The 17745-nt window shown below is 55.0% G+C and overlaps 1 protein-coding gene across 2 annotated transcripts in view; it reads right to left on the bottom strand.

Annotated features, from left to right (window-relative positions):
- Positions 1-17745, bottom strand: part of pparg (peroxisome proliferator activated receptor gamma) — a 54245-nt gene that overhangs the window by 29983 nt on the left and 6517 nt on the right. For both annotated transcript variants that reach the window (XM_031901300.1, XM_031901301.1), the window contains exons 2-3: positions 2732-2972; positions 1802-1968 (exon numbers count right to left, since the gene is read on the bottom strand). In XM_031901300.1, coding sequence (XP_031757160.1) covers positions 1802-1968; positions 2732-2960 — 396 coding nt within the window. In that variant the 5' untranslated portion in view covers positions 2961-2972. The remainder of the gene's footprint in view (positions 1-1801; positions 1969-2731; positions 2973-17745) is intronic.

The raw sequence follows: 17745 nt of genomic DNA, 5'->3' as shown, positions 1-17745 counted from the left end.
AGAAACACAGTAGGGGAAGAAATCAGGGATGGACACAGGGTTCCCCTGAGCAGAAAGTTACCACAGAAACCCAGTAGGGGAAGAAATCAGGGAAGGACACAGGGTTCCCCTGAGCAGGAAGTAACCACAGAAACACAGTAGGGGAAGAAATCAGGGATGGACACAGGGTTCCCTGAGCAGAAAGTTACCACAGAAACCCAGTAGGGGAAGAAATCAGGGAAGGACACAGGGTTCCCCTGAGCAGGAAGTAACCACAGAAACACAGTAGGGGAAGAAATCAGGGATGGACACAGGGTTCCCCTGAGCAGAAAGTTACCACAGAAACCCAGTAGGGGAAGAAATCAGGGAAGGACACAGGGTTCCCCTGAGCAGGAAGTAACCACAGAAACACAGTAGGGGAAGAAATCAGGGATGGACACAGGGTTCCCCTGAGCAGGAAGTAACCACAGAAACACAGTAGGGGAAGAAATCAGGGATGGACACAGGGTTCCCCTTAGCAGGAAGTCACCACAGAAACACAGTAGGGGAAGAAATCAGGGAAGGACACAGGGTTCCCCTGAGCAGGAAGTCACCACAGAAACACAGTAGGGGAAGAAATCAGGGATGGACACAGGGTTCCCCTGAGCAGGAAGTAACCACAGAAACACAGTAGGGGAAGAAATCAGGGATGGACACAGGGTTCCCCTGAGCAGGAAGTAACCACAGAAACACAGTAGGGGAAGAAATCAGGGATGGACACAGGGTTCCCCTGAGCAGGAAGTCACCACAGAAACACAGTAGGGGAAGAAATCAGGGATGGACACAGGGTTCCCCTGAGCAGGAAGTCACCACAGAAACACAGTAGGGGAAGAAATCAGGGATGGACACAGGGTTCCCCTGAGCAGAAAGTTACCACAGAAACCCAGTAGGGGAAGAAATCAGGGAAGGACACAGGGTTCCCCTGAGCAGGAAGTAACCACAGAAACACAGTAGGGGAAGAAATCAGGGAAGGACACAGGGTTCCCCTGAGCAGGAAGTCACCACAGAAACACAGTAGGGGAAGAAATCAGGGATGGACACAGGGTTCCCCTGAGCAGGAAGTCACCACAGAAACACAGTAGGGGAAGAAATCAGGGAAGGACACAGGGTTCCCCTGAGCAGGAAGTAACCACAGAAACCCAGTAGGGGAAGAAATCACGGATGGACCCAGGGCTCCACCGAGCAGGAAGTAACCACAGAAACACAGTAGGGGAAGAAATCAGGGATGGACACAGGGTTCCCCTGAGCAGGAAGTAACCACAGAAACACAGTAGGGGAAGAAATCAGGGATGGACACAGGGTTCCCCTGAGCAGGCAGTAACCACAGAAACACAGTAGGGGAAGAAATCAGGGATGGACACAGGGTTCCCCTGAGCAGGAAGTAACCACAGAAACACAGTAGGGGAAGAAATCAGGGATGGACACAGGGTTCCCCTGAGCAGGAAGTAACCACAGAAACACAGTAGGGGAAGAAATCAGGGATGGACCCAGGGCTCCCCTGAGCAGGAAGTAACCACAGAAACACAGTAGGGGAAGAAATCAGGGATGGACACAGGGTTCCCCTGAGCAGGAAGTAACCACAGAAACACAGTAGGGGAAGAAATCAGGGATGGACACAGGGTTCCCCTGAGCAGGAAGTAACCACAGAAACACAGTAGGGGAAGAAATCAGGGATGGACACAGGGTTCCCCTGAGCAGGAAGTAACCACAGAAACCCAATAGGGGAAGAAATCATGGATGGACCCAGGGCTCCCCTGAGCAGGAAGAAAGATGCAATCATTACCTTGCAACCTTCACATGCGTGGACGCCATAGTGGAACCCGGAGGCTTTGTCCCCACAAACTCTGCATTCAATAGCTATGAAGGAATTTGGGGCATCTTCCAGGCCTTTACTGAACTGCGTTTTGTCGGAAAAATAAGGTGGGGACGGGGGCTCCAGCTTTATGGAACCTGTGGGGCGGAAGGAGGGAGTATGAATCAATGCAGTGTTCTATTCCATACAGTGGGCAGGGTACCCTCTATACTAAACGCTCGGGGAGGGTATTATAATGACACTCACAGCGGTCCCTTGAAATTGGGAAAATCGGGGGAGTGTATTTCCTGGTACCCATGTGAATGTCTCTGCTTCCTTTGCAAGGGGGAGTGTATTTCCTGGTACTCATGTGAATGTCTCTACTTCCTTTGCACGGGGGAGTGTATTTCCTGGTACTCATGTGACTGTCTCTGCTTCCTTTGCACGGGGGAGTGTATTTCCCGGTACCCATGTGACTGTCTCTACTTCCTGTGCATGTGGGAGTGTATTTCCTGGTACTCATGTGAATGTCTCTACTTCCTTTGCACGGGGGAGTGTATTTCCTGGTACCCATGTGAATGTCCCTACTTCCTGTGCATGTGGGAGTGTATTTCCTGGTACTCATGTGACTGTTTCTACTTCCTTTGCACGGGGGAGTGTATTTCCTGGTACTCATGTGACTGTCTCTACTTCCTTTGCACGGGGGAGTGTATTTCCTGATACCCATGTGACTGTCCCTACTTCCTGTACATGGGGGAGGGTATTTCTCAGTATTTCAGTGGCTGTGGATAGTGTAAGAGCAAGTTTGGCCCCAGGTGGGGGCTACAGATGGAGCATAATGATGGGGCTGTGGGGGCAGGAAGCTGACGAGGTGGGGGGCAATTCATAGGGTGCACCAGGAAGATGAATGAGAGCGCATACTTTGGCATTCCTGTAGCTTCAGGTCGTACTTATAGTCAATGGGCGACTGCTCGCCGCGGCAGAGGAAAGTCTTCTCATCCAGAATATCCTCATAGTGAGAGTTAATGCTGGAAAAGTCTACGGTGGCGAATGGCTTAATGTCGTAGGGCTGGCAGTGCTCCTCCAGGGCCTCCATGGCGTTCATCCCAAAGCTCAAACTCGACCAAAATGGCATCTCAGTGTCCACCATGTCTGCGCTTCCCTGCAACCGGAGCCAAACGAGAATCAGTAAATAGAAAGGTAGAACTTTCTCTCATATCTCTGCTCTCTATAGTCAGTCACATGGTCCCATCCATTACCCAGCATCCAACACTGCAGCATAAAGCCACCAATCAGGCATTACAGTGACAAGATGGAGACAGTAGGGCAAGATGGGGACAGTAGGGCAAGATGGGGACAGTAGGACAAGATGGAGACAGTAGGACAAGATGGAGACAGTAGGGCAAGATGGAGACAGTAGGACAAGATGGAGACAGTAGGGCAAGATGGAGACAGTAGGGCAAGATGGAGACAGTAGGGCAAGATGGGGACAGTAGGGCAAGATGGAGACAGTAGGACAAGATGGAGACAGTAGGGCAAGATGGAGACAGTAGGGCAAGATGGGGACAGTAGGGCAAGATGGGGACAGTAGGGCAAGATGGGGACAGTAGGGCAAGATGGAGACAGTAGGACAAGATGGAGACAGTAGGGCAAGATGGAGACAGTAGGACAAGATGGAGACAGTAGGGCAAGATGGAGACAGTAGGGCAAGATGGAGACAGTAGGGCAAGATGGGGACAGTAGGGCAAGATGGAGACAGTAGGGCAAGATGGAGACAGTAGGGCAAGATGGAGACAGTAGGGCAAGATGGAGACAGTAGGGCAAGATGGGGACAGTAGGGCAAGATGGAGACAGTAGGGCAAGATGGAGACAGTAGGACAAGATGGAGACAGTAGGGCAAGATGGGGACAGTAGGACAAGATGGAGACAGTAGGGCAAGATGGGGACAGTAGGACAAGATGGAGACAGTAGGGCAAGATGGGGACAGTAGGACAAGATGGAGACAGTAGGGCAAGATGGAGACAGTAGGGCAAGATCTATATGATATTATACATAAAACACACTCTCTGACTGACAAAGGCTGCCAGGTTATGCTGGGAGTTGTAGTTGGACAAGGCTGAAGGGCTATTAGGGCTGATATAAGGGGACACCGATCTGACTCCAATGGGACCCCCGTCAGTCTCCCAGGCCGCTGTCTCTTACTGCAGTTGTTGGTGAATGTCGGTCAGTGCCCCCTTGCAGGGCTAAAGGCCGTTCCTGCTGAATCGGGTGTCCTTGGACTTTATCTCCACGACTCTAAATTCATTCTTGGGGCAGATACGGGTAGAAACTCAGTGACCCTCTCGCATCAGCTCATACCCCCCCCCCCCTGGATTTCCCAATGTTTCCATCTCACAAGCCCCAGCCATTCAGCTCTTGTTGTACTACAACTCCCAGAAGCCTCTGTACGACTATAAGAATAGGTGTATCAGCAGTTGGGAGCCCCCCAGGAATAAGAAGTGAACGTGGGCCATATCCCGGGGCCCAGAAGGGTACGGGGAGTTGCTGGGGGTTCCTGGAAGGTTATTGTTTCCCCAACCTCAGTTCCCCTTGGAAATAAAATTCATCTAAATTTAGTCAATTGGCCGCTGAGCGCGTGAGTCATGTGATGGCATTTAACCCCTTCTTTGCGCCATATTGTTTGTGTAATTCCTACCGTGCGTCTGACCTCTCCCCCAGTAAAGGCACAAATACCAGGGTGGGACGGGCCCCAAGGGGCCACTACAATGTGTATCTGAGGGGCAATTCAGCCAAGTAGGGCAGCAGCTGGGGAGGCACCAAGACACGTGTCCATCAAGTCCAACCCTTCAGTCAATTCCTACTCACTTTCTGGCTCCCCCTTGGGGCTCCGACATTTGGTCTGCCCCCCCGTCCCCCCCGGGTCATATGGGGCAATGTCTGGTCTAACTGACTCTCATGATGGGCTTCCTGGCGTATCTGACCTTCTCCCAAGTGCCACCCTAACTGGCCTTCAGGCTGAGCCCTCTTTTCCACTTTTTCTGTGCCCCCACCGGGGTTAGCCGTGCATTCTGGGAAAGCCCAGTAAGTACATTTCATGTTGGACTACAGCTCCCAGCATCCCACAGAGAGCCTTTGGTCTCCACTTGCAAAAGCCTATACTATGCAGTTATCCAATAGATGGGGAGAAGCACTACAATTCCCAGCATCCCCTGCGTGCCGCCCACAGACGATTGTGTCAGTGTAGTTGCAGCACTACAATTCCCAGCATCCCCTGCCTGCCGCCCACAGACGATTGTGTCGGTGTAGTTGCAGCACTACAATTCCCAGCATCCCCTGCCTGCCGCCCACAGACGATTGTGTCGGTGTAGTTGCAGCACTACAATTCCCAGCATCCCCTGCGTGCCGCCCACATACGATTGTGTCGGTGTAGTTGCAGCACTACAATTCCCAGCATCCCCTGCGTGCCGCCCACAGACGATTGTGTCGGTGTAGTTGCAGCACTACAATTCCCAGCATCCCCTGCGTGCCGCCCACAGACGATTGTGTCGGTGTAGTTGCAGCACTACAATTCCCAGCATCCCCTGCGTGCCGCCCACAGACGATTGTGTCGGTGTAGTTGCAGCACTACAATTCCCAGCATCCCCTGCGTGCCGCCCACAGACGATTGTGTCGGTGTAGTTGCAGCACTACAATTCCCAGCATCCCCTGCGTGCCGCCCACAGACGATTGTGTCGGTGTAGTTGCAGCACTACAATTCCCAGCATCCCCTGCGTGCCGCCCACAGACGATTGTGTCGGTGTAGTTGCAGCAGAGGCTGCGGCGGGACGCTCCCCCCTTGCGGTTTCCCCCTGACAGCGGTGCAGTAAATGAAGGCGCAGAGACGCTTGGGCCAGACAGGATGTGCGGGGTTAAACAAGACACCACTAAACTTTTAACCCCAGTGTCGCTCTAATAAACTGCCGACTCACATTTCCCCATTTCCTTTATTTATTTCATAATGTAATGACTTCATTTACTCTAGCACTGGGGGTACAGGGGGCAGCCCTAGCACTGGGGGTACAGGGGCAGCCCTGGCACTGGGGGTACAGGGGGCAGCCCTGGCACTGGGGGTACAGGGGCAGCCCTGGCACTGGGGGTACAGGGGGCAGCCCTGGCACTGGGGTACAGGGGGCAGCCCTGGCACTGGGGGTACAGGGGGCAGCCCTGGCACTGGGGGTACAGGGGGCAGCCCTGGCACTGGGGGTACAGGGGGCAGCCCTGGCACTGGGGGTACAGGGGGCAGCCCTGGCACTGGGGGTACAGGGGGCAGCCCTAGCACTGGGGGTACAGGGGCAGCCCTGGCACTGGGGTACAGGGGGCAGCCCTGGCACTGGGGGTACAGGGGCAGCCCTGGCACTGGGGGTACAGGGGGCAGCCCTGGCACTGGAGGTACAGGGGGCAGCCCTGGCACTGGGGGTACAGGGGGCAGCCCTGGCACTGGGGGTACAGGGGGCAGCCCTGGCACTGGGGGTACAGGGGGCAGCCCTGGCACTGGGGGTACAGGGGGCAGCCCTGGCACTGGGGGTACAGGGGCAGCCCTGGCACTGGGGGTTTAGGGGGCAGCCCTGGCACTGGGGGTACAGGGGGCAGCCCTGGCACTGGGGGTACAGGGGGCAGCCCTGGCACTGGGGGTTTAGGGGGCAGCCCTGGCACTGGGGGTACAGGGGGCAGCCCTGGCACTGGGGGTACAGGGGGCAGCCCTGGCACTGGGGGTACAGGGGGCAGCCCTGGTACTGGGGGTATAGGGGGCAGCCCTGGCACTGGGGGTACAGGGGGCAGCCCTGGCACTGGGGGTACAGGGGGCAGCCCTGGTACTGGGGGTACAGGGGGCAGCCCTGGCACTGGGGGTATAGGGGGCAGCCCTGGCATTGCCAACAAGCTGGTTATATAGCGAGAATCTGCCACAATGCGCACCCTTACCAGCAGACTTTTTTTTTGCACTTTTTGCACACTGCGAAGTTGAACTGCAACTCTTGCACATTATCATGCCAACTATTTGGCCCTGGTTCTACATTGCACTACATACATTTCAGTTATTACATTATTGTGTTTCATTTATTTTATTCTTTTTATTCTTAACTTCTTATATTCCATATTATTCTAATTTGAGGTCAGTAGTCGTCTAAGCATTTCACTGTATATCATAATGTGTATGACTGTGTATGTGACAAATACAACTTGAATTGAGACTTGCTGCACTCAATAGGCCAACTCGCTCCTACAGCAGGTAAGTATAGCAGTCCGCTCAGGCTCCAATTCCCACAATGCCTTGCATGGCCTATAATAAACAGACCCAAGAGGAATGAGTGCAAGGCATTATGGGAACTGTAGTCTCGGCTAGAGAAGAGCTGATACAGTGGGGGGAACAGCAGGAAAGTGAGACTGACACTGCTGCAATTACATCGAGAAATCACTGCCATTTGTAATGAAGGTAGGTGGGTGGAACTAATTAAGCAAATGTCATTATCGGATCCTCCCCTTTACTGGCGATATGAGTTGGGCCCCCCCCCTACAATCCCAGGAAACACAGGGGCCAGTAAAGCCATATATGTCAAACACACGGGTTCTAGGGGCCAGTAAGGGGTTCCAGGGCCAGTAAGGGGTTCCAGGGGCCAGTAAGGGGTTCCAGGGCCAGTAAGGGGTTCCAGGGGCCAGTAAGGGGTTTCAGGGGCCAGTAAGGGGTTCCAGGGCCAGTAAGGGGTTTCAGGGCCAGGGAGGGTTCCAGGGCCAGTAAGGGGTTTCAGGGCCAGTAAGGGGTTCCAGGGCCAGTAAGGGGTTTCAGGGCCAGGGAGGGTTCCAGGGCCAGTAAGGGGTTCCAGGGGCCAGTAAGGGGTTCCAGGGGCCAGTAAGGGGTTTCCAGGACCAGTGAGGGGTTCCAGGGGCCAGTAAGGGGTTCCAGGGGCCAGTGAGGGGTTTCCAGGACAAGTTAGGGTTCCAGGGGCCAGTAAGGGGTTCCAGAACAAGTTAGGGTTCCAGGGACCAGTAAGGGGTTCCAGGGCCAGTAAGGGGTTTCCAGGACCAGTGAGGGGTTCCAGGGGCCAGTGAGGGTTTCCATGACAAGTTAGGGTTCCAGGGACCAGTAAGGGGTTCCAGGGACCAGTAAGGGATTTCCAGGACCAGTGAGGGGTTCCAGGGGCCAGTGAGGGGTTCCAGGGGCCAGTGAGGGCTTTCCAGGACAAGTTAGGGTTCCAGGGGCCAGTAAGGGTTCCAGGGGCCAGTAAGGGGTTCCAGGACAAGTTAGGGTTCCAGGGACCAGTAAGGGGTTCCAGGGACCAGTAAGGGGTTTCCAGGACCAGTGAGGGGTTCCAGGGGCCAGTAAGGGGTTCCAGGACAAGTTAGGGTTCCTGGGGCCAGTAAGGGGTTCCAAGACAAGTTAGGGTTCCAGGGACCAGTGAGGGGTTCCAGGGGCCAGTGAGGGGTTTCCAGGACAAGTTAGGGTTCCAGGGACCAGTAAGGGGTTTCCAGGACCAGTAAGGGGTTCCAGGGGCCAGTGAGGGGTTTCCAGGACAAGTTAGGGTTCCAGGGGCCAGTAAGGGGTTCCAGGACAAGTTAGGGTTCCAGGGACCAGTAAGGGGTTCCAGGGCCAGTAAGGGGTTTCCAGGACCAGTGAGGGGTTCCAGGGGCCAGTAAGGGGTTTCCAGGACAAGTTAGGGTTCCAGGGGCCAGTAAGGGGTTTCCAGGACAAGTTAGGGTTCCAGGGGCCAGTAAGGGGTTCCAGGACAAGTTAGGGTTCCAGGGGCCAGTAAGGGGTTCCAGGACAAGTTAGGGTTCCAGGGACCAGTAAGGGGTTCCAGGGGCCAGTAAGGGGTTTCCAGGACAAGTTAGGGTTCCAGGGGCCAGTAAGGGGTTTCCAGGACAAGTTAGGGTTCCAGGGGCCAGTAAGGGGTTCCAGGACAAGTTAGGGTTCCAGGGGCCAGTAAGGGGTTCCAGGACAAGTTAGGGTTCCAGGGACCAGTAAGGGGTTCCAGGGGCCAGTAAGGGGTTTCCAGGACAAGTTAGGGTTCCAGGGGCCAGTAAGGGGTTTCCAGGACAAGTTAGGGTTCCAGGGGCCAGTAAGGGCTGCAAGCAAGTGTGCAAATGCTGACTTCTTGTCTTTCCCACCTACAAAATGCCCCTTTATGGCTTTACTGATCCCAGTGCAAAGTCCCAGCTCCAAACTGGAATGGGGCCAATTATTAATAACCCCAAGTCCTTCCGGCCAGTGGCACAAAGCGAGGGAGTCACCAGCCGCCTGGAATCTTAGTGCAGTGAAAATATATTGGGGTGTAAAATATTTGTTTTGCCTTATTACCTGTAGTTCTATTACCCCTGGGGTACATTCTTCTTTAATGTACCCCCTACTGTAAATGATAAGGATATTAGTCACTGAGGGGTTCTGTGCCCCCCATATAAAGGCACAAGGCTGCAGGCTGAGTTATACAGGGAACTCTGAGTATCACTCATGTATTATAAGGGATAATGTACCCCCTACTGTAAATGATAAGGATATTAGCAGTCACTGAGGGGTTCTGTGCCCCCCATATAAAGGCACAAGGCTGCAGGCTGAGTTATACAGGGAACTCTAAGTATCACTCATGTATTATAAGGGATAATGTACCCCCTACTGTAAATGATAAGGATATTAGCAGTCACTGAGGGGTTCTGTGCCCCCCATATAAAGGCACAAGGCTGCAGGCTGAGTTATACAGGGAACTCTGAGTATCACTCATGTATTATAAGGGATAATGTACCCCCTACTGTAAATGATAAGGATATTAGCAGTCACTGAGGGGTTCTGTGCCCCCCATATAAAGGCACAAGGCTGCAGGCTGAGTTATACAGGGAACTCTGAGTATCACTCATGTATTATAAGGGATAATGTACCCCCTACTGTAAATGATAAGGATATTAGCAGTCACTGAGGGGTTCTGTGCCCCCCATATAAAGGCACAAGGCTGCAGGCTGAGTTATACAGGGAACTCTGAGTATCACTCATGTATTATAAGGGATAATGTACCCCCTACTGTAAATGATAAGGATATTAGCAGTCACTGAGGGGTTCTGTGCCCCCCATATAAAGGCACAAGGCTGCAGGCTGAGTTATACAGGGAACTCTGAGTATCACTCATGTATTATAAGGGATAATGTACCCCCTACTGTAAATGATAAGGATATTAGCAGTCACTGAGGGGTTCTGTGCCCCCCATATAAAGGCACAAGGCTGCAGGCTGAGTTATACAGGGAACTCTGAGTATCACTCATGTATTATAAGGGATAATGTACCCCCTACTGTAAATGATAAGGATATTAGCAGTCACTGAGGGGTTCTGTGCCCCCCATATAAAGGCACAAGGCTGCAGGCTGAGTTATACAGGGAACTCTGAGTATCACTCATGTATTATAAGGGATAATGTACCCCCTACTGAAAATGATAAGGATATTAGCAGTCACTGAGGGGTTCTGTGCCCATATAAAGGCACAAGGCTGCAGGCTGAGTTATACAGGGAACTCTGAGTATCACTCATGTATTATAAGGGATAATGTACCCCCTACTGTAAATGATAAGGATATTAGCAGTCACTGAGGGGTTCTGTGCCCCCCATATAAAGGCAAAATAGGCAAATAGGAACCATCTGAACCCCAATTCTGATTTCAGGAGTCAAAAATAAGATCTGAGCAGATTCTCTTGGGAAATCACCGTCCCAAAACCATCAGAGAATTCCCGTACTGACTGCGGATGAGGAATGATTCGCCTGTTTGGCGCCGGAGCCGCAGCCTCACAACGTTATTAGGTAAAGTCCCGGCCATGGGAAGCCCCCCCGCCCCCCGGCTCATTAGCAAATAACCTTTCCCTTAGATTCTCTAAGGCCACGGAATCGTCCCAGTGGGACCCCCCCACTTCCTCTGCCCTGAGAAATAAAATGATAGCGAATAAGTAAATGCCCTGTTTCTGTGGGACACGGGAGATAGCACTCAGCCCCCCCGCTGGCATTAAGCCGTAAGCACTCGGGGTGCACCCTGACCCAGAAACCCCACTGCACCCTGGGAATGGGGCTGTAACTGGGGTACAGTGTGTATAGTAAGGCAAGGGGGTACCATGGGATGGGGCTGTAACTGGGGGACAGTGTGTATAGTAAGGCAAGGGGGTACCATGGGATGGGGCTGTAACTGGGGGACGGTGTGTATAGTAAGGCAAGGGGGTACCATGGGATGGGGCTGTAACTGGGGGACAGTGTGTATAGTAAGGCAAGGGGGTACCATGGGATGGGGCTGTAACTGGGGATAGTGTGTATAGTAAGGCAAGGGGGTACCATGGGATGGGGCTGTAACTGGGGGACAGTGTGTATAGTAAGGCAAGGTGGTACCATGGGATGGGGCTGTAACTGGGGGACAGTGTGTATAGTAAGGCAAGGAGGTACCATGGGATGGGGCTGTAACTGGGGGACGGTGTGTATAGTAAGGCAAGGTGGTACCATGGGATGGGGCTGTAACTGGGGGACAGTGTGTATAGTAAGGCAAGGTGGTACCATGGGATGGGGCTGTAACTGGGGGACGGTGTGTATAGTAAGGCAAGGTGGTACCATGGGATGGGGCTGTAACTGGGGGATAGTGTGTATAGTAAGGCAAGGGGGTACCATGGGATGGGGCTGTAACTGGGGGACGGTGTGTATAGTAAGGCAAGGGGGTACCATGGGATGGGGCTGTAACTGGGGGACGGTGTGTATAGTAAGGCAAGGGGGTACCATGGGATGGGGCTGTAACTGGGGGACGGTGTGTATAGTAAGGCAAGGGGGGTACCATGGGATGGGGCTGTAACTGGGGGACGGTGTGTATAGTAAGGCAAGGGGGTACCATGGGATGGGGCTGTAACTGGGGGACAGTGTGTATAGTAAGGCAAGGTGGTACCATGGGATGGGGCTGTAACTGGGGGACAGTGTGTATAGTAAGGCAAGGGGGTACCATGGGATGGGGCTGTAACTGGGGGACGGTGTGTATAGTAAGGCAAGGCGGTACCATGGGATGGGGCTGTAACTGGGGGACAGTGTGTATAGTAAGGCAAGGTGGTACCATGGGATGGGGCTGTAACTGGGGGACGGTGTGTATAGTAAGGCAAGGTGGTACCATGGGATGGGGCTGTTACTGGGGGACGGTGTGTATAGTAAGGCAAGGTGGTACCATGGGATGGGGCTGTAACTGGGGGACAGTGTGTATAGTAAGGCAAGGTGGTACCATGGGATGGGGCTGTAACTGGGGGATAGTGTGTATAGTAAGGCAAGGTGGTACCATGGGATGGGGCTGTAACTGGGGGACAGTGTGTATAGTAAGGCAAGGTGGTACCATGGGATGGGGCTGTAACTGGGGGACAGTGTGTATAGTAAGGCAAGGGGGTACCATGGGATGGGGCTGTAACTGGGGGACAGTGTGTATAGTAAGGCAAGGTGGTACCATGGGATGGGGCTGTAACTGGGGGATAGTGTGTATAGTAAGGCAAGGTGGTACCATGGGATGGGGCTGTAACTGGGGGACAGTGTGTATAGTAAGGCAAGGTGGTACCATGGGATGGGGCTGTAACTGGGGGACAGTGTGTATAGTAAGGCAAGAACAATGGATCCCACCCCGGGGAGGGGGGGTTGCTCCAACACCCCCAGAGAATTGTTGTTGTTTATCCAATAAGAATTGTGCCCCCCCGCTGGGTAATTCCCGGGCAGGCGTGGGGCAGTGTTTGCCGAGGGCAGGGCCGTGCGTGAGAGCCCAGACTGGGGCTGATACCGAGGGCCCATTGGTGTTTGCTGGATTCTGATTTGTGGCCCTTGAGCCTGTAATTGGATCCCTGGGCCATAAAGTGAGGGGGGGCGGCGCCGGGAGAGATATCGGGACGTTGGTCCGGGGTCACGTGATCTCCAGCGAGAGATTGCCCCCCCCCTTGCCCCAGCTGCTCCCTGTAGGGCCCCGGGGCCTGATAAACTGCCCTCGGTGTTATACGGAGAGCGTGGGATTGGCCCAGCAACCCGGTACCGTACCACCCAGCAACCCGGTACCGTACCACCCAGCAACCCGGTACCGTACCACCCAGCAACCCGGTACCGTACCACCCAGCAACCCGGTACCGTACCACCCAGCAACCCGGTACCGTACCACCCAGCAACCCGGTACCGTACCACCCAGCAACCCGGTACCGTACCACCCAGCAACCCGGTACCGTACCACCCAGCAACCCGGTACTGTACCACCCAACTCTGGTAGGAACACAAATTTGCCTGTGATGGGGCAGAACCCACTCTCACTGGTACTGTTGGTTTGTGAAGGTCGGTATCATTGGATCTGCAGGAACCGCAATATAAAACCAATATAAAACCAAGTGGATCAGAGACCTCTGTGTGCTGATTGGCTACTGTCCTACACGTTACTACAAGCCCCGGCCCAACACAAGATTGGGTTCTGCATGGGGTGCCTGGAGATAACATGGGGGTGTCACAGGCGGAGTTGGGGTGCAGACTCTCCCTCACCGGGCAGTTAGTTCCTTCTGCCCAACCCCCCTATTCCCAGGCTCCGCCCCCTGCTATAAATGGAGAGAAGCTGATAATAATCTCCCTGATAACAAGGAGCGGTGTCTGCCCCGGCGCTGATCACATGATCTGGGGAATTCCCCCAGGGGCAAAACACTGCAACCCGGGCAGTAACAGCAGGTGAGCCAATGAACCCCCTGGCACCCAGGCACTCACCCACTGGCACCCAGGCGCTCCCCCCTGGCACCCAGGCTCTCACCCCCTGGCATCCAGGCTCTCACCCCCTGGCACCAGGCACCCACCCCTTGGCACCCAGGCACTCACCCACTGGCACCCAGGCACTCCCCCCTGGCACCCAGGCACTCACCCACTGGCACCCAGGCTCTCACCCCCTGGCACCCAGGCTCTCACCCCCTGGCACCCAGGCACCCACCCCTTGGCACCCAGGCACTCACCCCCTGGCACCAAGGCACTCACCCCCTGGCACCCAGGCTCTCACCCCCTGGCACCCAGGCACCCACCCCTTGGCACCCAGGCACTCACCCCCTGGCACCAAGGCACTCACCCCCTGGCACCCAGGCACTCCCCCCTGGCACCCAGCCACTCACCCACTGGCACCCAGGCACTCCCCCCCTGGCACCCAGGCTCTTACCCCCTGGCACCCAGGCACTCCCCCCCTGACACCCAGACACTCACCCCCTGGCACCCAGGCACTCCCCCCTGGCACCCAGGCACTCCCCCCTGGCATCCAGCCACTCACCCACTGGCACCCCAGCCACTCCCCCCTGGCATCCAGCCACTCACCCACTGGCACCCAGCCACTCACCCACTGGCACCCAGGCACTCCCCCCCTGGCACCCAGGCTCTCACCCCCTGGCACCCAGGCACTCCCCCCTGGCACCCAGGCACTCCCCCTGGCACCCAGGCTCTCACCCCCTGGCACCCAGGCACTCCCCACTGGCACCCAGGCACTCCCCCTGGCACCCAGGTTCTCACCCCCTGGCACCCAGGCACTCCCCCCCTGGCACCCAAGCTCTCACCCCCTGGCACCCAGGCACTCCCCCCTGGCACCCAGGCACTCACCCACTGGCACCCAGGCACTCCCCCCTGGCACCCAGGCACTCACCCACTGGCACCCAGGCACTCACCCACTGGCACCCACCCCCTGGCACTCACCCCCTGGCACCCACCCCCTGGCACTCCCCCCTGGCACCCACCCCCTGGCACCCAGGCACTCAACCACTGGCACCCAGGCACTCACCCACTGGCACCCAGGCACTCCCCCCCTGGCACCCACCCCCTGGCACTCACCCCCTGGCACCCAGGCACTCACCCACTGGCACCCAGGCACTCACCCCCTGGCACCTACCCCCTGGCACTCACCCCCTGGCACCCACCCCCTGGCACTCACCCCCTGGCACCCACCCCCTGGCACCCAGGCACTCCCCCCCTGGCACCCACCCCCTGGCACTCACCCCCTGGCACCCAGGCACTCACCCACTGGCACATGTGCCCTCCCCCCATATCTTTCTTATTAATATCATTAAAATGGTGCTACTATAGGGATATTAGATTGTCAGCTCCACTGGGCTAAGGGTTCTACATATCCAACTCCCTGCTGAACTGGCAGTTTGGGCAAATGCCTCTCCGCTGTCATATTCCTGCCCAGCAACTACATGGGGGAGTAGTAAGGGGCAGCAGTCACAGTAGGGCAAGATGGAGACAGTAGGGCAAAATGGGGACAGTAGGGCAAGATGGAGACAGTAGGGCAAGATGGGGACAGTAGGACAAGATGGAGACAGTAGGGCAAGATGGAGACAGCAGGGCAAGATGGAGACAGTAGGGCAAAATGGGGACAGTAGGGCAAGATGGAGACAGTAGGGCAAGATGGAGACAGTAGGACAAGATGGAGACAGTAGGGCAAAATGGAGACAGTAGGACAAGATGGAGACAGTAGGACAAGATGGGGACAGTAGGGCAAGATGGGGACAGTAGGGCAAAATGGAGACAGTAGGGCAAGATGGAGACAGTAGGACAAGATGGAGACAGTAGGGCAAGATGGAGACAGTAGGGCAAAATGGAGACAGTAGGGCAAGATGGAGACAGTAGGGCAAGATGGAGACAGTAGGGCAAAATCGAGACAGTAGGGCAAGATGGGGACAGTAGGGCAAGATGGGGACAGTAGGGCAAGATGGACACAGTAGGGCAAGATGGAGACAGTAGAGCAAGATGGAGACAGTAGGAGAAGATGGAGACAGTAGGGCAAGATGGAGACAGTAGGGCAAGATGGAGACAGTAGGAGAAGATGGAGACAGTAGGGCAAGATGGAGAGAGGAGGGCAAGATGGAGACAGTAGGACAAGATGGAGAGAGAAGGGCAAGATGGAGAGAGGAGGGCAAGATGGAAACAGTAGGACAAGATGGAGAGAGAAGGGCAAGATGGAGAGAGGAGGGCAAGATGGAGACAGTAGGGCAAGATGGAGAGAGAAGGGCAAGATGGAGAGAGGAGGGCAAGATGGAGACAGTAGGGCAAGATGGAGACAGTAGGGCAAGATGGAGACAGTAGGACAAGATGGAGACAGTAGGGCAAGATGGAGAGAGGAGGGCAAGATGGAGACAGTAGGACAAGATGGAGAGAGAAGGGCAAGATGGAGAGAGGAGGGCAAGATGGAGACAGTAGGGCAAGATGGAGAGAGAAGGGCAAGATGGAGAGAGGAGGGCAAGATGGAGACAGTAGGGCAAGATGGAGACAGTAGGGCAAGATGGAGAGAGAAGGGCAAGATGGAGAGAGAAGGGCAAGATGGAGAGAGGAGGGCAAGATGGAGACAGTAGGACAAGATGGAGAGAGAAGGGCAAGATGGAGAGAGGAGGGCAAGATGGAGAGAGAAGGGCAAGATGGAGAGAGGAGGGCAAGATGGAGACAGTAGGGCAAGATGGAGACAGTAGGGCAAGATGGAGAGAGAAGGGCAAGATGGAGAGAGGAGGGCAAGATGGAGACAGTAGGGCAAGATGGAGACAGTAGGGCAAGATGGAGAGAGAAGGGCAAGATGGAGACATTAGGACAAGATGGAGAGAGGAGGGCAAGATGGAGAGAGGAGGGCAAGATGGAGACAGTAGGGCAAGATGGAGAGAGAAGGGCAAGATGGAGAGAGGAGGGCAAGATGGAGACAGTAGGGCAAGATGGAGAGAGAAGGGCAAGATGGAGAGAGGAGGGCAAGATGGAGACAGTAGGGCAAGATGGAGACAGTAGGGCAAGATGGAGAGAGAAGGGCAAGATGGAGAGAGGAGGGCAAGATGGAGACAGTAGGGCAAGATGGAGAGAGAAGGGCAAGATGGAGAGAGGAGGGCAAGATGGAGACAGTAGGGCAAGATGGAGACAGTAGGGCAAGATGGAGAGAGAAGGGCAAGATGGAGAGAGGAGGGCAAGATGGAGACAGTAGGGCAAGATGGAGACAGTAGGGCAAGATGGAGAAAGGAGGGCAAGATGGAGACAGTAGGGCAAGATGGAGACAGTAGGGCAAGATGGAGACAGTAGGGCAAGATGGAGACAGTAGGACAAGATGGAGACAGTAGGACAAGATGGAGAGAGAAGGGCAAGATGGAGAGAGGAGGGCAAGATGGAGACAGTAGGGCAAGATGGGGACAGTAGGGCAAGATGGAGACAGTAGGGCAAGATGGAGAGAGGAGGGCAAGATGGAGACAGTAGGGCAAGATGGAGACAGTAGGACAAGATGGAGACAGTAGGGCAAGATGGAGACAGTAGGGCAAGATGGAGAGAGGAGGGCAAGATGGAGAGAGGAGGGCAAGATGGAGAGAGGAGGGCAATATTGCAGCTGTAAAACTTTAAATCAGAGTTGCCCACTCTGCAGAGGTTAAGTTTAATGAACTACAACTCCCATCACCCCCAGACAAGGGAAGGGCTTTGCCCCGGGGCCCAGGTTAGTGGCGGAAGTGCGTCCGTCTGGGAAGCGACTGAATCAGAGGCTGCGGGGAGTTGCAAGATGGAGAGAGAAGGGCAAGATGGAGAGAGGAGGGCAAGATGGAGACAGTAGGACAAGATGGAGAGAGAAGGGCAAGATGGAGACAGTAGGACAAGATGGAGAGAGAAGGGCAAGATGGAGAGAGGAGGGCAAGATGGAGAGAGAAGGGCAAGATGGAGAGAGGAGGGCAAGATGGAGACAGTAGGACAAGATGGAGAGAGAAGGGCAAGATGGAGAGAGGAGGGCAAGATGGAGAGAGAAGGGCAAGATGGAGAGAGGAGGGCAAGATGGAGACAGTAGGGCAAGATGGAGACAGTAGGGCAAGATGGAGACAGTAGGGCAAGATGGAGAGAGGAGGGCAAGATGGAGACAGTAGGACAAGATGGTGACAGTAGGGCAAGATGGAGACAGTAGGGCAAGATGGAGAGAGG

Source organism: Xenopus tropicalis, chromosome 4, assembly GCF_000004195.4.
Source record: "Xenopus tropicalis strain Nigerian chromosome 4, UCB_Xtro_10.0, whole genome shotgun sequence".
NCBI lineage: Eukaryota > Metazoa > Chordata > Amphibia > Anura > Pipidae > Xenopus > Xenopus tropicalis.
This window is presented reverse-complemented; position numbering and strand designations above follow the sequence as displayed.